Source organism: Erythrolamprus reginae, chromosome 2 (assembly GCF_031021105.1).
Source record: "Erythrolamprus reginae isolate rEryReg1 chromosome 2, rEryReg1.hap1, whole genome shotgun sequence".
NCBI lineage: Eukaryota > Metazoa > Chordata > Lepidosauria > Squamata > Dipsadidae > Erythrolamprus > Erythrolamprus reginae.
Window position 1 is genome coordinate 35,759,821 of NC_091951.1, and position 22,516 is coordinate 35,782,336.

A 22,516-nucleotide genomic window follows, 5' to 3' on the forward strand; every position below is an offset into this window, starting at 1 on the left:
CAAGAAACTGGCAACAGCAGCTGGACGAATTCCTATTAGTCCAACACATCACCCCGTCAGCCAACACAAACAAAAGTCCAGCAGAATTTCTTCTGGGAAGGAAACTCCGTTCCCAGCTGGACAGAATTCACCCAGAGTATTCCAAAAGGAAAGACAAGCCTACAATGGAACCAGAATGGACTTTTAAAACAGGCGACCCAGTCTATGCAAAAAAATTTGACTCAAATCTCCGCTAGAGAGAGGAAACAGTTGAATCCAAAACTGACCCCAAATCATACACGGTTCAACTAGCCAACGGAAAAATCTGGCGGAGACACATAGAACAAATCAGAAAACAACATCCACGTGAGTTAACACAAAGTAACAATGACATTTTTCCCGTAGATCAAATACATGGAAATTACCAAGACCAACCAGACTACTCATTGCTTCCTCTTCAGACATCCAGCGGCGGCTGCATCCAGTCAGACAGGAGAGCATTTTAAAGTAAAGGGGGGGTGGAAGCTGAGTGAAGGAGGCAGAGCCAAAGGGGCTTGCTTTTCTCTCCTGGAAGAGAGCTGGTCTTTCTGCAGCAGGCACACTTTTGGCCAGAACAGATAGAGTAAGCGAAAGGTTGCTACATGAACCCCCACGGGACTGGTTTGGCTCCTCTGGGCTGGCTGTGGCAGCATTTTAAAACATGTTCCTTCCTGCACAAAGGCTGTGAGCCACTCTTTCTGCAGCAGCAGAGTGAGCAAGGGAAGGAGGTAGCGGTAACAGGCACAACCGAAGGAGCAGCGGGAAAAGTATATCTAGCCTGCTTTCAGAAATTTTATTAATGTCATTATTTAACATGAATTCAAATGGTGACAACGGAAGGATATGATTAATTTAAATAATTGGAATTGTTTTAGAAACTTTACTATTCAATTATAATTCAAAATACACATGGAATGAAGAAAGATACATTACAACAGATAAAACATTACTTCAAAGTATGTGACTTTATAGTGCATGCAAACCGTACAAAAATGGAGACCAACATAAAGAATCTTAATGTTGTTTTGGCATCAGATGTTCTTTTCTGTTCATGGCAGGTCTCAGGATAATAATGTAGCACTTGGGGATAAAGATGCACCCCAGTAAACCAAGGCAGGAGGCCAGGATGGAGAAGATCTGCACAGCCACCATGTATTTCCCCTTGGTGCTCAGATATGTGGGAACAAAGGAGATCCAAACACTACAAAAAACCAACATGCTGAAGGTGATCAGTTTGGTTTCATTAAAGGCCCCTGGCAGATTTCGAGCCAGAAATGCTACTAAGAAACAGATGGCAGCCAAAAAACCCATGTAGCCAAGAGCAGAGTAGAAAATGGTGACAGAGCCTTCATTACACTGGAGCAGAATATGTTCTGGTTGGGAATGAAAATCAGAATCTGGGAATGGGGGAAAGATTCCAAGCCACATCATGCAGATGCCTACTTGAATACCAGAGCAAGATAAAACAATAGAGTTGGCCAGACACTTCCCCAGCCATTTCCTCATGCCGCTGCCTGGTTTTGTGGCTAGAAAGGCCACCACCACCATTACAGTCTTAGCCAGCAGGGAAGACACAGCAACTGAGAAAACAATACTGAAAATGGTTTGTCGAAGGAGACAGGTCATTTTCACAGGGCGACCAATGAAAAGAAGGGAAGTCAAGAATGAAAGCAGGAGTGAAACCAGGAGGATGTAGGTGAGTTCACAGTTGTTGGCTTTGACTATGGGAGTTTCTCTGTATTTAATGAAGATTCCCAGAATAAAGGCAGTTGCTACGGATAAATCAATGGCAAAGAAAACTAGGATGAATCCCAACAATTCTTCATAGGATAAGAAACTTATCCTTTTGGGGACACAGCGATCTCGCTTTTTATTGGAATATTGATGATAGGGACACTTTTCACAACGGACTGCATCTGAAACAAATGGTTAGTATATATCTGTTTCTGCAGCTGTAGGAGCATAAAAACCGCATCAGAAATCAATTTCTTCATTTCAGGGAATAATCTAATATTTCTGCCCTGGGATATTAACATGACACAGCATTAATTAAAACAATCAACACACTTTAAAGGCTGAAGATGAATGCAATTATCACCTTTCTAAACTTGTCCCCTTTCCCAAAACCAAGCAAGAAATTGATAACTCAATAGAAATCAGCAATCTTTCATTATTTATTTTAATGCTCACATCATCATAGAAAATTTGATGATAGTGCCCAATCTTTGAAAAGTTTGTGGATGCCTTCAAGAAATGTCATGTTTTTCTTGCTTCTTGATCAAATACCATCAAAAATTAATGGAGAATAATATTTTTATCCTGATATTTTGTTGTTTTTGGAGCCCCCTACTCTACCTTCCTGTTCAGAGAATGTTCCTTCCACACACAGAGAACAGTCGTAGCAGCAAACTGGGGCTCCCTCTCTCACAAGCTTGGCATAACCTGGGGAGCAACTTTCTGTACATCTTGAATAAGGCAACATCTAAACATAAACAGAAATATTAGTCAGGGCAATATATGAATTAGAAGAATTTACTGAAATCAACATAGAAACATAGAAGATTGACGGAAGAAAAAGACCTCATGGTCCATCTATTCTGCCCTTATACTATTTCCTGTATTTTATCTTAGGATGGATATATACTTATCCCAGGCATGTTTAAATTCAGTTACTGTGGATTTACCAACCACGTCTGCTGGGAGTTTGTTCCAAGCATCTACTACTCTTTCAATAAACCATTATTTCCTCGTGTTACTTCTAATCTTTCCCCTAACTAACCTCAGATTGTTCCCCCTTGTTCTTGTGTTCACTTTCCTATTAAAAAATACTTCTCTCCTGAACCTTATTTAAATTGCTTCCAGAAGGTCAGTAACACATTGAGCAAAATGCGTCAAGGCATAGTGGCATGAACTTTAATTACTCTGCTTCTCTTTCTCTATCTCTATCAATCTCCATTGTAGATCCCAAAACAGATTCATTGCCTTATTCTTTATTCCAAAGGAAAGTAGTTCCATTGCTAAAGGTGTTTCTCCTTAGGGCATATATGAGAATGCTACAGGGTGCGTTCCAAAAATAATGCAATTATTATTTTTAAGTAATTTATTGAACAGATTTGCACAAACAAAATTCTTAAAATTCCCTGTATAACTTATTTTTTCCTCCATCTTTGCTTTCTGAGAAAATCTCCAACATCTTGCTTTCTTTAGAGTCCCTGTCTTTCTCTCCTATAACTGATCATTGTAAATTACTTTTTTAGCTGCCCTCATTTCCCTTCCTACATCCTTAGTGATATCTTTTCCTTAAAAAGTGGGCTAAACCTTTTATATTCTGGATTTTCTTCCAAAGGTTCTTTTTCAAAAGACAACTGATCTTTGTTTTCCCTTGAAGTCATTTTGTTTCTTATTCCAGAAGTTTCTTCCGTTGTGACTGAATTTTGAAGTATGCAAGGATTTATATTTCTTGCAGTCATCTGGTCATTAGCAATCTTTTTGAAAGTTGTTGAGCCACTTGGAATTTCTCTGTGCCCTCAGGGTCACCTGAACAGTACATATGGGTTTGAGACCTTCCTGCAATTGCTAAATCTATATCCTACTTACAATACAGTCTTTTCAGCAGTTCCATATCTTTCCATCCTCCACCATTCAGTCAAAACTGAGGAAGCTTCTTGGATGAGAAAAGAAACATCTTCAAGGGTAAACGAAATTCAGGTATAAAAAAAACACTTTTGGCACAACTATGACCTGGATGACTGAGAGTCTACACAGATATTCTCATTTTACCCTTAGTGAAAACAAGGTAATTTGATGAACTATAAATTACAGCAACACATTCCAGTTTAATAATGTAGATTGCAAATCCCACAATACAAGGCAGCAGGTCTCAGTGTGTGATATATTATTGTAAAATATCTAAGGTAAAATGATATCTAATCGATTAATGCGGCCTTAAGTTCTCATATTTGGAAATTATCCCAATTTGCCCCCATAAGAATTATTTCTTACTGTCCCTCAGGAGAGGGGCGGCTCATAAATTTGAGAAATAAAATAAATAAATAAATAAATAAATTTCTGAGCAGTAAAATTCCACATATGGAGACAAATAGAAGAGCAAATTCCAAGCAGTCTCAACTACTTTGTTAAATATAGTTGGCCATTGGATGGCACTTTGATTGACAGAAATCTTGACTTCTGAGGAGTCTTGTCTTTCCACACTCCCAATTTTCACCCCTGCATATGATTTGTTCCAAACTGATGTCCATTGCATGATATCAAAGTCAGCAACAGGAACTCCATTTTTATCAAAAGAAATCCCATCTCTGGAAATATTGTAATGGTGGAAGGTCTTCAGGAACCTGTGAAGCTGCATAATAAACATAGAAAAAACATTAAAATTTGAGCCTTTATTCAATGTTTTTCTTGTTATTATTCTGGATTGAAGGTACTCTGTATAATTCAACCTCTTCAAACAGCATTGATTCAGCATTGATTCAGCATTTCATGGGAAGCTTTTTTCAGTCTTTCTCCTGGAATTTATAGCTCTTTTTTATATCTTTATCTCACATTCTTGAAGATATGGAATAGATAACACCAGCACCATTAGGAAGTGGGGAATCAATGCAACCTCAAAGAATGCAGCTTACCTGCCAGGGCTGTACAACCAGCGGTGCTTGGTCTCCAACTTGAATTTTCCTCTTACTCCGTTGGGAAGAAGAGGCAGCACTGAGGCTCAAGGCCACAATTTGAATTATTTGGAAAATATTGGAGGAATCCTGAGAGAGGATTCTTGCAATCACATCATGGGGTGGAAACTCCCAGTTCTCTTTTTCCCTGCATTTTTTCCAAACTTTCTTAGATAAAACAGGACTTGAATAAGAACATTGGAATGCTTCCTTTCCATACAATAGGATCATAGATGCATAAGAATTAAAATCATAATACTGATTCCTTCTTTTTGTCTGGATCAAGAAGGAAAACAAAGCATATTTATTGTGGAGATCAACAAAGTGGTTAAATATAGTTATACTTTCACCTGTCAAAGTTGTTACAATCCACACCCTTCCCACAATGGATTTATTAGTCATATTAATTTGTTGTAATATTACTGCTAACGCTCCTGAGGCCTGAGAATCTAGTTGGCAAAGTACAATTTTTATTTGACTCTTGATAAGAGAAAGAAACATTTCCCTTTTTTCTTGCATGAGAGTTTCTCCAGCACTTGACTGTATATTTGGTTCTGGAACGGTTCCTGAGAGGACAATGCAAATCCCATTTTTTAGGGCGAGAATATCCAAGTGTCTTTTAAATTTTTCTCCTTTTTCATTGTCCTGAAAAAGGAGGCCAATCCACGTCCATTGGAAATGCAGGAGCAGCTTGACAATTGCTGAGTAAGGAGGTTCTTGGTTTGGTGTCATCCGATATGAAAAAGGGAAATGATGATTTTGCTCAGCCATCTGGTTGATGACACTATAGTTGATCTAAGATAAAAGAGAAGGTATTGGTGGTTTGTGCCAGTTTTGAAGCTAAAAGTCATGTGGTAAATCTGAGGGCATTTCCCCCCCTGTGAGAGAAGTTTCATATGATAACTGCATGAATTTTGTTAGTTTCTTTGATGTCCTGTCCTGTTCTCTTATATGCCCCCTTTAAAACCAGGAAGCTCTGAATTATCGGTGGGTGATGTTCATGGGTGGTCCTCAAAGAGTACACCCTTCTGTCACATTATAATTCTCAGGAGCCCGTTTTCACAGGCAGAACATTCCGGCCACCAGAGGGGCACCTAACACAAATGATATCATGCTGACCATACCCACGTTGGCCACGCCTCCCCTGAGGCCAACCTCAATCTCAATGAAATCAAGTGACACCCATGCCCTAGTCCAACCCCCTGCTTAAGCATGAGACCCAATATCATTTCAGACAAGTGACTCTTTCCATTCTCTTCTTTAAAAAACCCAGTGATAAGGCACCCACAATCTCTGAAGACAATCTGTTCAAAAAGTCAATTGAACTCAAAGCCTTAATTCTAGGTTGCTCCCATCCTTTATCAATTTTCATCCATTGTTTCTTGTCCTACCATCTTGTGCTTTGGAAAATAAGTTTCTTTAATCCGACTTCCATCCTGCCCAATTCCCAAGGACTCAGGGCAGTTTACAACAACATAAAATTACAAATGCAATAAAATTAAATCAAATATACAGTCTAAAACTATAAAACCTTATTTAAAGCCCATACTTAAACTATCCAATCAGTATGCATGCATACCATTTATACAATTTGCTATTGATGGATTTCAATTAATGGGCCTCAGGCCTGCTGGCAAAGGCAGGTCTTTGTGGCCTTACACAAGGCCAGTTGGACGGGAGTTGTACGGACATCAAGGAGGGGGGAGTTAGTTTCATCAAGGAGGGGGGGGGGTGATTCCATAGAGCCGGGGCAGCAACAGAAAAGCCCACCCCTGCGGCCCTTTTCGTGGCCTTACAGAAGGCCAGTAGGGGGAGAGTTGGTTTCATAGAATGGGGGCGACAACAGAGAAGGTCCTTCCCCACAGCCCCACCAGCCTGTTTTGCTTATTCAACAGGACTTAGAGGAGGCCAATTTTGTGTGCCATTATTGCTTTCTGCGAGGTATGCAGCAGGAGATGCTCCCCCAAATAGTCTGGCCTTGAGCCATGTAAGACCCTTAAGGTGTGCTTACAACAATATAAAATTACAAATACATAAGCAGAAGTCAAATATACAGTCCAAAACTATAAAACCCTAATTAAAGCCCATACTTAAACTAGACATACATACCATTCTTACAATTTGGCCATGGTAGATGTCAATTAATGGCCCCCAGGCCTGCCGGCAAAGCCATGTCTTTGTGGCCTTATAGAAGGCCAGTAGGATGGGAATAGTACTGATGTTGGGGGAGAGTTCGTTCCCTAGAACTGGGACAGCAACAGAGAATGCCCTCCCCCATGGCCCGACCAGCCTGTTTTGCTTAGTCGACATGACCTAGAGGAGGCCAACTCTGTGGGCCATTATTGGTCTCTGGGAGGTATGCGGCAGGAGATGTTCCCACAAATAGTCTGGCCTTGAGCCATGTAAGGCTTGACCTCCTCCTCTTTGGGAAATTGACCTCCTCCTCTTTGTGGCAGCCTCACAAATACTGGAATACAGCTATACACTGGTGAAATATCTTTTAAAAGTGACAAACATATTAATTTCTGGGAAAGCCATAGCCTTGACTATATGCACTTTTGGAAGCAGGGTGATGCCTGTGCTTTTTAGTATGCTGTCTAGATTTTTCATAGCTTTCCTTCCCAGGACCAAGTGTCTTTTAATTTATTCCATGATCTTGGAGCCCAGGAAACTAAAATTTATTACTACCTCCATTTCCCCCCATATGTTTGCCAGGAATTGAGAGGGCAGGATTCCATGATCTCAGTTATTTTAATGATGAGTTTCAAGACAAATTTTGCACTCTCCACCTTCACCACATCATGAGGCTCTTTAGTTCCTCTTTTTTTTTTTTGTTGTTGTTGTTGCTTTTGGTATCATCTGCATATCTGAGGTTGTTGAAATTTCTCCCGGCAATCTTTATTCCAACTTATGATTCATCTAGCCCCGCCTTTCTCAAAATATGTTCTGCATATACATTAAATTGGCAGGGTGAGATTATATAGCCTTGCCAAACTCTTTTCTCAATTTGGAACCAATCAGTGGTTCCATGTCCAATTCTCACTATTGCTTCATGATCTCCATATAGATTTCTCAAGAAACGAAGAAGATGGTCTGGTATTACCAACTTTTTAAGAATTTGCCACAATTTGTTGTGATCTACACAATCAAAGGCTTTAGCATAATCAATTAAACTGAAAGAAATATTTTTTCTGGAACTCACTAGCTTTCTCCATGATCCAGAGTATGTTGGCAATTTGGTAGTTTGATCATTCTTTCGCTTTGGCCTTCCTTGGAATTGGAATGGAAACTGACCTTTTCCAATCCTGTGGCTACTATTCAGTTTACCAAATTTGCTAGGAAATTGAGTGTAGCAATTTTACTGCATCGTCTATTAAGATTTTGAATTGCTCAGCTGAATACTAGCACTTCCACTAGCTTTGTTGACTTCCTAAGGCCCATTTGACGTCATATTCCCAGATGTCTGGCAATTACCACCCCGTCATAAATATCCAGCAGACGTGGTTGGTAAATCCACAGTAACTGAATTTAAACATGCCTGGGATAAACATATATCCATTGTAAGATAAAATACAGGAAATAGTATAAGGGCAGACTAGATGGACCATGAGGTCTTTTTCTGCCGTCAGTCTTCTATGTTTCTATGTTTCTATCTGGGATGTTAAGCCTCTTCTTCTATAGTTCTTCTGTATAATTTTGCCACCTCTTCTTAATCTCTTCTGTCTGAGTTAGATCCCTGCCATTTTAGTCCTTTATCATGCCAATCCTTACATGAAACATTCCCTTTTTATCTTCAATTTTCTTGAAGATATCTTCGGTCCTCCGTATTTTGTTTTCTTCTATTTTTTGCACTGTTCATTTAAGAAGGCATTCTTATCTCTTCTAGCTATTCTCTGGAATTCTGCATTCAATTGGGTCTCTGTAAAGCTTCCTCAGACAGCCATTTTGCTTTCTTGCATTTCTTTTTCTTGGGGATGGTTTTAGTTGCCACCTCTTGTAGAATATTGTTAACCTCCATCCATAATTCTTCAGGTATTCTGTCTATCAAATCTAATTCCTTTATTCTATTTTTCACTCTGCTGCATATTCCCAAGGGATATGATTTAGTTCATACCTGACTGGCCTAGTGTTTTTTTCTGCTTTCTTCAATTTATGCCTAAAGTTTGCAATGAGAAAGCCATGATCTGAGACATAGTAAGCTCCTGTCTTATTTCTACTGACTGTATAGAGCTTCTCCATCATTGGCTGCAGAGCACATAGTTAATCCAATTTCTCTGTGGCTCACCTGGTGATGTCCATATGTAGAGTTTGTACATATTTCTAGATTCTACCATATTGCAAGATCTAAAAGGGACACCTAACATGAAAAATGTCATTAAAGAAGCACAACAAAGAATGTTCTTTCTCTGCCAGTTTGGTCAGCTCAAACTGCCGAAAGAGCTGCTGATATAGTTCTACAGAGGAATTATTCTGTCATCTGCACCTCTATAATTGTCAAGTTTGGTTCATTTTGTACTCCAAGGCCAAACTTGCCTGTTAAAATTAAAATCACCAATTACTGTCTATTTCAGTTCGCTGATTCCTAAGATGTCAAAGTTCAGTCTTGTCATCTCTTGTTTGATCTAGTTCTAGATTTTTACAGCACTGGACTTTCCATTTACCACTAGATACATCCACACCGGAATGTCCTATCAGCTTTGGCCCTATCAACTCATTATTTCTGGCACAACTAGGACTAACTCTCTTCTCTTCCCCAGTAGCATATTGGACATCTTCTGACTTGAGGGGCTCATCTTACAGCATCATATCTTTTTGCCTTTTATTACTGTCCATTGGGTTTTCATGGCAAAGATATTGGAGTGGATCGCCATTTCCTTCTCCAGTGGATCACGTTTTGTCAGATCTCTCTGCTTTGACATGTCCATCTTCTGTGGCCCTGCATAGGATAGCTCATAGTTTCATTAGGCTGGGAAATCCCCTGCACCACGATAAGGCAGTGATCCCTCAAAGGCTTATACAGTAGTACCCCTAGATACGAGCATAATTCGTTCCATAAGGGAGCTTGTATCTCGAGGCAACTCGTATCTGGAACAAGTTGTTTTTCCCCTCCGAGATAACCAAAAGCAAGGATTCTTGCGCCACCTAGTGGACGCTTGGCTCGTATGCCGAATTTGAGCTCGAAACTAGAACAGAAATGTCTCTCCCCTCGTGGCTCGTATATTGAAATACTCGCATGTAGAGCAGCTCGTATCTAGAGGTACTACTGTATGTACCTCACACACATGAACAATCCATATTCATATGCATGTGTGTTTGTGTGTGTGTGTATATGGTAGTGTGCTTCATCCAATTTAACAACACGTTCTGTGAGTTGGCATACACATATTCTCCCTGAAGGGGAGGTGACGTAGGGGATGTTACTGGAGGGCTGGTTGGGGGTCGTTAAACCCCTGCCAGGTGAACTGGCCTGGTCTTGTACCAGCGTGGCGCGAAGTTGGCCAGGTTGCAATGCCTGTCAGAAGAACTGACTAATAGAAAAAATCATTACATATTGGATACCGTCTAGCTGTGACATTGACACTTGGAGATATATATGGAGAAGATCTACAAAGTGGAAATTTGAAAGACAATATTAATTTTAATTTTTACAGTATTATTCTAAGAAAGGAAGAAGAAGGGAAAGTACTATTAGAAGAAAGGAACCCGTTAGAGACATGGACATATTATTTGGCAAGAGATCTTACTCATATAAAAACTTTTTTCTATTAAAGTCACTGGATTTATTAACAGACTTATTCATGCAGAAATAATTATGGATTTGAAACTTGTTTGATAATATTAACATCATTAAGGAAAATAGCTCTTTGAAAAGTAATATAATAATATAACTGTTTTCTAATTATGTTAAGATGGGGACTACATGAATTATGATGTGTTCAGACTAGAAAAAAAGTATAATGTTAGAGATAATGTATTTTGGTTTGTAGACTGCATTGTTTGAGGAAAGGGGAATTAATTAATATGAACAAAGATACTTATGTTGCATATGATGTGAATACAATGAGGTCTTTTTTAGGTTTAAAAAATTATTACGGAATTTAAGATGCAGCTAATAGGTTCTCATTAGGTATAATGAGCATGAAATAAGTTCTGAAAATGGAATTAATAATGGAATAAATTTAGATGGATAAGAGGTGAACTGTTTTTTTTTATTTAAAGTATTATGAAATGGTATTAAGATATCCAACTTAAAGATTTAAGAATATATATTTTTTAATTTAGAAGATAAGGAGGATTATGATTGATTTATTTTTTTAAAGATGATACTTACAAAACATAGAGACTATTGATTATATATCGTAGAGAGATTTGCACTATTCCGATTATAATATACAAAAAAAGTGTACTATAATGATGGTAAATTTACAAAAAGTTATAATTTAATTTGGATCAAAGACGGGGAAGCTTTTTTTTAATCTATTGGGATCAATGTAATTAGAATAGGGCATGAGAATTCAGCCGGGTATGCAGCGATAAAATTAGAGTAGGGTATAATGATTTAGCTGGATCTGCAGCGCTATATTTACAACTTGATTCCAGTGGGTTATTGGAGGGTCTTCTCTTTTGCTGTTTAAAATTCTCTTATGCATTAGGGAAGAGAAATTATTTTAGAGGTAATTAGTGATTGAAGAATATAGTAAATTATAGATAATGTAGACCATAAATTTTGAAAGGCGTATTAATTGCTGAAAGGTATAAGTTGAGCTAGGATTAAAGAAAGGGAATTTTCTTTTTTTATCTATTGGGATCAACATTTTAGGCTAAGGCACAGAAATAAAATGAGAATAGGATATGATGATCTTATGAGATATGGATAAGGAAAAAGGTTAGGATGGATGTTTATTTCTCTCTTTTGGTCTTTTTTTAGATTTATAGATACATAGCTTTGAGTGAGTTGGAGGATTTCAGCGGGTTTTTCATTTTGGTTGAATCTTAAGATATTGCGAATTTGTATGGTGTTATATGGAGTTATGTGGGGAGGTTAGTGAGAAGAAGAGGTAAGTTTTCATTTATTTTTTCCTCTTTTTCTTTCTCTTTTGTTCTGCATTCTTCCTTCTTGTTTTTCTTTTTTCTCTGCTACTGTTTCCCTTTTTTACTTCTCTTTTTTCTTTTGTGTAATTTTTTTCCTTTTCTTAATCTCTCTTCTTTTTTTAATCCTTATATTTTTTTTATTTTCATCTCATTTTCAATTTTTATATAAAGGAATTATTAATTAGGTTGTTAATCTGGCTAATTTGGCAATATTATGTGATATCACTTGGTTTATTTTTTCCCCCTTGATTTTGTTACTGTAAGTTTTTTTAGTGTGTTTCTTTTAGGGATTCCTTATTAATAGGCATTAATTTTTTTTTTTTAAAGGTTATTGACTATACATGAAAATTGACATGGAAGAGATTTGGAGAAATTTGAAACATTACAGCCCAATCATCTTGAGGTATTAAAAAATTTGAACAGCTTAAATGGTCTTTAAGCTAATATCATACTTGTATAACATAAGATAATTGAGCAGCTACTTTTTATCCAGATGCCAAAGGTGAAGAGGTAGTATTAGATTGGCATGCCATAATTTGTTAAATTGATATATTGTAAAGCAATTGATTGGTGTTGGTATATTTTTTTATACTGTATTGTGATTGAAGAGAAAAATAAAAAAAAATTTGTCAGCAAATTTAACAAGTTCTGTGAGTTGGTATACACACATACTATGTTAATTAAAATTTATTTCAGTTCTTCTAATATTTACACTCTGACTTTCAATTTATTTGGAGAAATATATACAAATGCTGCCTTCTAGTCAAATCAAAACAATTTACAACACAGAATTAATTTTACTTGACTTTATACCTGTGGAATTTTAAAGATGCTCAAGACATTGGTTATATGATCAAAGAGTTCAGAATCCATCTCTTCAAGAACAGCCAGCAGATTCCTTTGTCTTCCACATCTGTAGTTTGGGATGTTCTCCTGTCTTGTAGACAGCACATCCAACATGGCCTCATATGTCATTCTTGCACTGAAAAAGTTCTCATAGATGTTGTAGCCCAGGGTGATGTTGGGTAAGAGCCTTAAATTCTGGTTGACCTCATGAACAGCCAACAAGAAGGGCAGAATGTAGTTCAAGGTGTTCTCACTGCAATATAAGGAGTTTCATCACCTTTTTTCCCTCTATATCAATGATTTATATGATCAACTTAAAAGCAATTGCGTTCTTTTTGCCCATGATGTAAAATTATTCAATTCTACTCCCAAACTAATTTACGCAGATGAAAATGGACAAATACTAATTGTACAAATCATCCTTGGAATACAAAGATATCCATTGTTGCAATTTATGCCCCATTGACAAATCAATTCATATTTTTTGCAAACCTAAACAAAAAAAATATCAGAATTAAATTTGGTAAATATAATAATAATTGGTGACTTTAACACAATTTCGGATAAGAAAAAAGATAATGAAAGCTCTAATAAAATGAAAACAAGAAAACAATTACTATCTACATTCGAATAACTAACGACCAAATTAGTCTTAAAAGATGTATGGCGATATTTTAACCTGGTGTCAGAAAATATACCTTTTTTTCTTTCCCCCATAAATCCTGGTCATGTATAGACATGGATTGGGCTAACTCTGAACTCATCAATGAAACAACCGACATACAAATCCTCCCAAATTCTTGGGCAGTTCATAATCCCATATTGTTGAAATAGAGAGATTCAACTAATATTTTCTCACACCAATGGATTATGAACCAAACAATTTTCAAAGAAGAAGAATTTCAAAAAACACTAAAACATGAATTATGTTGTTTCCTCCAAATCAACAATGACAGTAACACGTCCACACAAAATTTATGGGACACAATGAAAGCCTATTAAAAAAAAGATTAAATGCTCTGTCTTACATATTGGTAAACATAATCACAATGTCAAGTATGAGCTAGATGGCATTGATCTAGTAGACAACCGTCACTTCTTTAAGGACCTAGGTGTACTTCTCTCTGATGTTACATGGCTCACTGTAACAGCATTGCTAAAATAGTATTAAGAATTGTAAACATAATATTGCAAAGCTTTTTGTTTTTCTGGAAACATTGTATTGCTAATTAGAGATTATGGAAATTATGTTAGATCAATTTTAGAGTATTTTTCAGGTGTTTTGAATCCCCACCATATATCTGACATCAGTATAATTGAGGAAATTCAGAAGTACTTCATGAGAAATGTCTTGCACTCTTCTGTACTCAATAGAAATCTTTACGCCGCTAGGCTTGAAATTCTCCATTTGAATAAATTAGAACTCAATTGCTTGAGGTCAGACCTAGTTTTACATACAAAATTATACATAGTAATGTTTTACTTGTAAATTTTTCTGTTTTAATTGCAATAATATACATGCAAATTTTGACTGCTTTAAATGCCATTTAAATCATTCTAAATCTCACTGTAAAAAATATTATTTCTGTAATAGAGTTGCCAAATGCTGGAATGCATTGACTTCCTTGGACCTAACTTAAGAGGTCAGTAGAGGGAGTGTGCATAAATGCACTAATGTGCCTATCATCCCTGTCATTGTATTTTTATTCTCTTATTCTTGTTCCCCTTTTTATTTGATTAATTCCAATAAATAACTAAATAAAGCTTTAGTTTGGGTTTTCATGAAAGAATGTCATATTTACTGTTGCTTTATAGCTATATAGTGCAATGCCAAAAAAGATAATCAGATACTCATTATTCAATCCAATTATTCAATCCAATTGTTCAATACATTTGGACTTTGCAGGTGATAGACATTTTTGAAATTTCTACAAGAAGAACAGTCCCATTGACACCACTAGGAGCTTCTTGCCAAAAGAAATGTCAGAGAGAGATAGCAAGCTTGCTATATCAAATGAAAGAGATCAACCAATGGAACAGCTTCATACGGAGGTTGTGAGAACTCGAACACTTGAAACTTTCAAAAGGAGATTGGAGTGACATTTGTGTGGAATGGGACTTCTGCTTGAGCGGGGGATAGGACTAGATGACCTACAAGGTCCTTTCCAACTCTCATAATCTTTAATGAAAGGATCAAAGGAATCCTATCAAAATCACAAGAACTGATTTTATCTATAATTTTCTCCAATTATGACTTGGGATTAAAAATTGAGAAAATTATTCTTATAGCTCAATAGCCAGGGAAGGAAATTTACAATAGTCGGAAACTTCCACACCTTCTTTTACTCGAAAAAAGAAGCTTGAAGGTTTCTTACTATTGTAACTGTTTCAATATGTTTAGAATAAACTTTTGTAAAACCAAAGCATTTATTTGCTAATATAACACTCATATCAATTCAAAACAATCCAAAAAATGTCATTAAAATGATACCCTTACTATGCCCTGGCACCAGACTAGATATGCTCTTAGCTTGCAACCCACATCATAGCGCATTGTTTGGTAGAAGTTCTGTATTTTCACATGCCTCCAGAATGTTAATAAGGGATGCTACAAAGTGAATATTTTGTACATTGTTATTATGTTATATGATTTCTTCCTGTTATACCACTCTAGAGATGACTAACAGCTGGATTCAAGTGATGGATTAGCTAGAGATATTAATTATCTGAAGATGGATACCTCTTCAACAAGACTTTTTTAGACCTAGATTTTACTTCAGAATATTCATGGTTTTACAGTTATTGTCTTATGTTCTGCAGTTAATTATACTTAATGAAATTCTCTGAGGCGAAACATTAATGTACCACATTGTAAGATTAAAAAAATGCACTCGAGTCACCACAATGCCAGAATAAGAGCCAAGAAGAAGCTTGGAAAATAAAAAGCTTTTATTTGTACAAAGAAGAGCTGGGTATAGTGATTCCAACAACATATAGGCAACAACCATAAAAGGAAGAAGCCACGCCTGAAAAGAGTACAGCTAGGAACTTATACACTTATTTAGCCAATCAGAGACAAAGTTCGTTACCCAACATGGGCACTGTCTTGCCCATGCCACCCTTATCCATGGAGAATTCATTGTCCATGCTTTTTGTTATCTTACAGAGCTTCAAGTTTTACAAAATCATCAGGTTCCCCAGCAGCCGTTCCTCTAAAGCAATTTGGAAGAAGCAATAATGACTTGCCTTTCTCAAGGTGAGGAATAGGAGAAATGAAATCATTCCTAGAAAAGATACTGGAGCAGGTAAAATCAATCACCAGAATCCTTGGACTTGCTGACAATTACCTTTTCAGTTCGTGGGTTGGAGGCTTGGAGAATGAAAATTGGTACAGTAGAGCTACATTTCTAGACATTATTCCAGTAATCCAGTAGTCTCCTGGTTTATAGTAATGGAACCACTCCTTTTCTTCTATTATCACATCTAATGGACATTTCATCAGCATACTGGCACAGGGAATTTGAGACAGAAGCAGAAGCAAAAGCAGAAAGCTCTGTATATGCAGAAGCAGCAACATTTGACTTACACAATATTCTGCAGGAGATCCTTCCTATAGTTCTTTTTTCAGCACATAATTAGATTTCAGAGATCACAGAAGACCACAATTGCAGTGAAGAAAGTTCACTTTGCATCAGATTTGGAAGAGCTATCTGCAATTTCAGAGTGCAACAGTATTTGCCCAGCTTTACCCCAAATTCTCATCCCACCAGAGGAGACTTTTTCAAAGCAGATTATCACATGCTGTCTATCCCTTTTGTTCACACATCGATTGACCACTAATTGTTGTGATAGAAATCCCATAAACCTTGTTCAAAGGAGAATAAATAATTATGATTATTTTAATAATTAGAAGGGGAATTGGGAATGAGCATAAAGGTGTGCAGTTGGAGAAGAGTTTTGTTTGACCCAAGAGAATAATGCTAATTTGAGAGTCCAGAAAGAAACACTTCAGGAAAGTCAGATTGTTTTTTGTCTCCAAACTTATTGCGGCGCAGGCGGAGTAATAGTCGGACACAAGGTGTGGGTATAACGGGGTCACTTTTATTCAAACAACTTAACTTCTTTAACCGATTAACTTATTTAAACCATTAACCCCACATGACCTGCAGGGTGCATAAATCAAATGGGGGCGGAATTAACTTTTAAGCCAATTCAACAGAGCAACCCTCGGGCGAAAACTCCTTGAAACTGGGTGCGGGTCATGGTAAACTACACCTGCCCCCTGCACCGTTACTACGCCACCCCTGGCGTGTGGGATGGCTTGCTACTGGTCTATGTTAAACTCCAGCAAGCGAGCCACAGGAGCGACCCCCTCCCCGAACCCAAGCCGGTCGAGCCCTGTAATCCGAGAAGGAGCTCGCCCCTCACCTCAGTAGAGGTGCCCCTAAAGGAGATCACCAGTTGCTATTTACTTTATTTTCCGCCCCCTATCGGCCACAGCAGGGGGTGAAATTTTAATTTATTCCCCCTGCTCCCCCCCCTGCACATATATGTGCAGGCACCTCTGCAGGTCTGCTATAAATTTATCGTTCCCCCTGTCGCTCAAGTGTACCCCGTCCTGTCTATACAAGTCTATTAGGGATGCCCTGATGTCTGGATGGTCTATAACTCCACCCCCGGCCTGAATCACCCACTTCTTAACCGCTCTGTTTACCCTCTTCCTGGCCTTATCCACTGCCATAGGGCATCTAGCCTGCCGCCAACTCCTCCTAGGCAGTATGTTGGACCACCACACACACGTATCTGGCCACCGCTCCCAGATCACTTGCAAACCCTCCCAAATGTGCCACAGCAGATCGACACCTGTCATCGCTCCCAGATCGTTCCCACCAACGTGCAAAACCAAACAGCCCGGCACCCCTTGCACCTTCCCACTGTTGAATAACAGGGGAAGAACCTCGCGCCACCGTAGGCCACGACGGCCCAGCCACTGAACAACCGCTCGATCCATCTCCAACTGCGTGCCGGGCGTCGTCTCACGGGCCCTCTTCTCGGCCCAGTACACCATGCTGTGGCCACATATCAGGATTCTACGGCGCCTGTCAAGTATTCGTTCTAGAGAAAGGGAGGAAGCAGAGCAGCATCAGACGTGGCGGCCCGGCAAAACCCCCCGCCCCGCCCCACTCACCTAGGGGCGGATGTACGTCCGGAAGGCCCCAGATCTCCAGCGGCCCACTGTCTTTATATCCAGCCTGCTGAAACCTTCGACTGCTGCCAACGACGCTGCACCTATCCTGAATGAGTGAGTCCCGTAACGTCTGGGGTCCAAGCCCAGCCTTGCCAGCGCCTTGGACGTGACGGCCCAGAATTGGTTCCTGGTAAGGGGTTCGCCGGACACATGACAAAACAAAAAACCCGGCTCTCCACCCCTATGGGCCCAATACGCCACCAGAGCCGCCACCGGGCACACCCTCCGGTTGTTAGCCCGGGAAAGTTGGACCGTCACACCTCGCCCCCTCTGGTCGGTCTTGGACCGTCTAAGCCACAGGGGCACCGAGCTCCTACGCAACTTGATATCCCTTGTGGTGAATGCCTGGCCGGAGCTATCGGCTCGGGAAACTGCAAGAACCTCACTAACCCGAAAAGCCCCGAAGAACAAGGTCACCGCAACCGCGTGGTACAGGGATGCCTCATACTCAGAGCGGCAGAGCCAGCCCCACAGCTCATAAAGCCCCATCAAGTGGGCGAGCTTTAGGGGACGCCTGCTGTCACCCTGGGCCTGACCTTTCTCCCTAATCCAACCCTCCAATGTCTTCCTGATCCTGAAATCCCCTGTGGTGTCTAAAAAGCCCCGTGACTTGGCTACGAAGGCCAAGCCCGCCAGCTTGCCCCTAATCGTCCGGGCAGACAACCCACGGCGATGGTTAAGCGCGCAGAATTCGAGCAGGTGTTCGACCGGGGCAGGCCAAAGCTGATCGTATCTCCTATCATGACGAAAAGCCCAAAATTCCCTACCTGCCCGCTGGTATGATCTCCTGGTGCTGGGGGCTATGGACAAATCCATGGCCTTGCTTACGTCGGCCCTCCAATCAGCCACAGATGCTGTGGGGCTGCTTCCGGGTGCTCCCCGGCCTGTGGGGCAAGCAGCCGGAACCTAGCCAACTGCCCCCTTGACAGTGCATCAGCCACCCCGTTTCTTACCCCTGGAACGTGGTGGGCCCGGAAGAGCATATTATTGGCAAGGCATCTCGCTACCATATGCCGGACCAAACCCATAACCCGTTCATTCCTAGAGGAGAGTGTATTCACTACGTGTACTACCGCCATATTGTCGCACCAGAAGTGGACTGTCTTCCTGGCAAAACTGGTGGCCCACAGCTCGATGGCCACGACAATTGGGAATAGGTCCAAAAACATCAAATCCCTACAGATGGCCTCACCACGCCACTCCTGCGGCCAGTCAGCTCGAAACAATTTGTCCTGCCACACCACACCAAAACCGGTCGTGCCCGCCGCATCGGACTTCACCTGAAAGTCTGCTTTCAGCAGCATATCCTGTCTCCACAATGACACACCGTTGTACCCGTCCAGAAACCCTTGCCACACCACGAGGTCCTCCCTAACGCTCTTCGACAACCTGATCCTGTGGTGCGGCTTCGTCAAGCCGACCGTTGCCCTATACAGTCTAAACATAAAAGCCCTACCTGGCGCTATCACTCGACAAGCAAAATTTAACAGGCCAGCCAGCTCCTGAACCTGCCTAAGAGTCACCTTCTTAGCGGCTCGGGCAACCCTCACCGCATCCTTGAGTCTAGTCAGTTTATCATCGGGTAGCCTACACGTTTGCGCAACGGAGTCCACCTCGATGCCTAAAAATGTCAGTCTGGTCGAAGGCCCCTCGGTTTTTTCGTGAGCCAAAGGTACGCCCAAATCCAAGCATAAATCCTGGAAACCTGTCATACCCCGCTGACAGTCGTCGGAGCCCGCCGGCCCAGCGAAAAGAAAATCATCCAAATAGTGCACGACGGACGGAATGCCTGTACTTTTAACATGTGCCCACTCCAAAAATGAACTAAACTTCTCGAAAAGCGAGCAGGATACTGAACAACCCATTGGCAGGGCCCTATCAACAAAGAACCCGCCATCAAACTGAAAACCTAACAGGTCGAAATCCCCCGGGTGAATAGGCAAAAGCCGAAAGGCCGATTTGATATCACATTTTCCCATCAGCGCCCCCACTCCGCACGCCCGGACCATCGCGACAGCCGTCTCGAATGGTGTGTAGCGCACCGAGCAAAGCTCCTCGGGAATGTGATCGTTCACCGATTCACCAGGGGGGAACGACAGGTGATGTATGAGCCTGAACTCTCCCGCGGCCCTCTTGGGCACCACCCCGAGTGGGGACACCTGCAGGAAGGGCAGGGGGGGGCTCCGCAAAGGGGCCCAAAACCCGGCCCTCGCGCACCTCCCTCATAATTTTGTCCCGCACTACGTGGCCCATACCTGCCACAGACCTCAAATTATCCACCATGCAGGCCCTACGCGGCCCCCCGTATGGGATCCTGAAGCCCGCGGAGAACCCCGCGAGCAGAAAATCAGCACCTTTCTTGGGGCGGTAGCCGGTGAGCCAGTACTGCAACCTGTCCAATCTAACGGGGGTTGGGCCCCTTACCTTGAGCTCCTCCCGGTTGGGGTTTGGCAGGGGCCCCGGCGTCCTTGGAGCCGGCCCCTCCCCTTCCCCTGTAACAAGCGGAGGTCGGGTGCCTGCCATTACACAAGGCGCAGGTGTGGCGAAAACGACAATATGACCTGGAACAGGCCCCCCTGGCGCCGTACTCGTAACAGTACGGCGGGCCTCGAAAGGACGACCCAGCCGCGCTACGCTGGCCGGAGGCCGGGGTCCCCGTACCCACCGCCGGGCGGGGAAGAGTAGCCTCCTTGCCCGTCGTCAAAAGGAAATGACCAGTGGGCGTTCGCCCACTGGCCGGGGTCGACGCTTGCTGCGTAGCCTGAAGCCACAAATCATTATGCCTCATATCCCAAGGCCAGTGTCTATTGTGGGCGGCGAACCTACGGAAGTCCTCGTCATAACGCTTCCAAGCCTCGCCCCCAAACTCCTGATAAGCTCTCAGAACCATGTTCATGTACAAGATGAGCTCATGGGTCTTATGGACGTCATCTTCCACAACCACAGAGTGGTAGGCCAAAAATGCATACGCCCATGACAGAATTCCCTTGTCCATTTTGGTGTCTTTCGGGTCATCCGACCCCTTCTTACCCTCTTTATCCCTATCCTTTTTAGACTTCTCAGGTAGTAAAATCTGAAAAATGTCAACATAAGCGCCACGCCAAATTTTACGCTTGAGGGCCTGGGACATGTGCATACTAAGCGGAGTGTCCGGGAGGCCAGGTGCGAAAGGATTATCGCTGTCAAAAGAGGTGCTGGTGGACCCAGAGGTGGTCGACCCTGAGCTATCCCTTGAGGTATCCCTCTTCCCCTTGTGCCTTCTGGCCAATACCCTTCTACGCCCCCTCCTCCAAACTTGAGCAGCTGTGCGGGAGCGCCAGGTCCTATGAGCCCCGTGTGTTGTGCGTTTAGTAGCCCGTAGCCTGCCGCGAGGCCCCCTTGGGAGGGACCACCGGTGCCTAGGCACAGGGCACTCACCCCAATGAGAAGAGTCGTCGTCTGCGTCCTCGGAGCCGGACACCGTTCTCCTGGCCTTCCTCCGCCTGCTTTTCTGTTTCGCGCGCCGAGTCCCGTGCGCCCTCCGCGGGCTGTCTGCAGACTCTGATGAGCTCCGAGACCCCTCTGCATTGGCAACGCACGTGGCACGGCCCCGCCGGGACCTGCCCCGCTTCCTTGGCCTCTCATCAAGTTTCTCAAGCAAGGAAGACAGTAGATGTGAGGAAACCGAAAGGGAATCCCCCTCCCCCTGCTCCCTCCTGGCATGCCCTGCAGCAGGGGCCTCAACCCCAAACAGCCCCGTTTCTGATCCGCTGAAGGCCACCTCCTCTGCCCCAGTGGCCTCACCTGATCCCCCCAGTGCTTCCACCGGCAGGGCCCGGCCCTGGCGGCGACCCCTCGCCCCTGAGGAGGCTCCCCTACGGCCCACTGCGTGCCCCTGGGGGCTCACTACCCCGCTGGGGCTGCCCTCTTCAACTGGCCTCCTGGCCAGCCTTGCCCCCGGGGCCTCATTCCAGGTACGTTTGGGGGCCCGCTTCCTCCCGGTGCGGCGTGGCTCGATGGGGGGGGGGCCCAGCCCTCTGGTCTGCCCCCCCGTGGCCTGCCGCCGTGCCCCCGAACGACTCCGCCCGCCCCCCGCCATGTATCCCAGGACAAATGCGCCTCCAAACCCTGTGGGGGGTGTCGCCGAAGCGAACTGAGCCTCCAGCCGCCGCTCGCGGCTCTTCTGGCCTCGAAGGCCGAAGGTCCCACGACGATTGGCTGCTCCGCCGGCCTCCGGGCCTGTGACGCAGCAACCTGGGCCGGCAACAGCAGCAGCAGCCTCGCCTCACGATGATCCGGGCGAGACTGCTGCGCCACGAGGCAGCCCCCTTTTATAGGGCTGCCTGGCTCGCCCGGCCAATCGGTGCCCACGCACCGCACCGCGTCATCACGGCACCCCAACGTGGGTGCCGTGGCTCCGCCCCCAACATGGCGGCCTCCTGTTCCGCCAATCGCCGCAAACCCCACCGGCTGGTAAGTCGGCTGTGGGAATTCTTGAGAATCTAAACATTATAATGTGGAACACTCTTAAACTAGGCACTGGAACATTATAATTATTTCTTATTTTGTCTGATGTGGATGAGGCCATCTTCCTCAATGGAGGTTAGATGCTTCAGAATGGTTAACTCCAACTCCATATTTGACAACTTATTGC

The 22,516-nt window shown here is 42.5% G+C and overlaps 1 protein-coding gene across 1 annotated transcript; it reads right to left on the reverse strand.

Annotated features, from left to right (window-relative positions):
• Positions 1 to 1,032: 1,032 nt before the first annotated feature.
• On the reverse strand, positions 1,033 to 22,250 carry LOC139159351 (vomeronasal type-2 receptor 26-like). Its single transcript, XM_070736671.1, has 9 exons — positions 22,238 to 22,250; positions 21,301 to 22,101; positions 20,710 to 20,814; positions 20,518 to 20,644; positions 12,603 to 12,888; positions 4,659 to 5,492; positions 4,151 to 4,378; positions 2,374 to 2,500; positions 1,033 to 1,934 (listed from the first exon to the last, which is right to left on the reverse strand). Exons 1-9 carry the CDS (start codon positions 22,248 to 22,250, stop codon positions 1,033 to 1,035), a joined length of 3,423 nt encoding a protein of 1,140 aa, XP_070592772.1.
• Between the last annotated feature and the right edge of the window lie 266 nt (positions 22,251 to 22,516).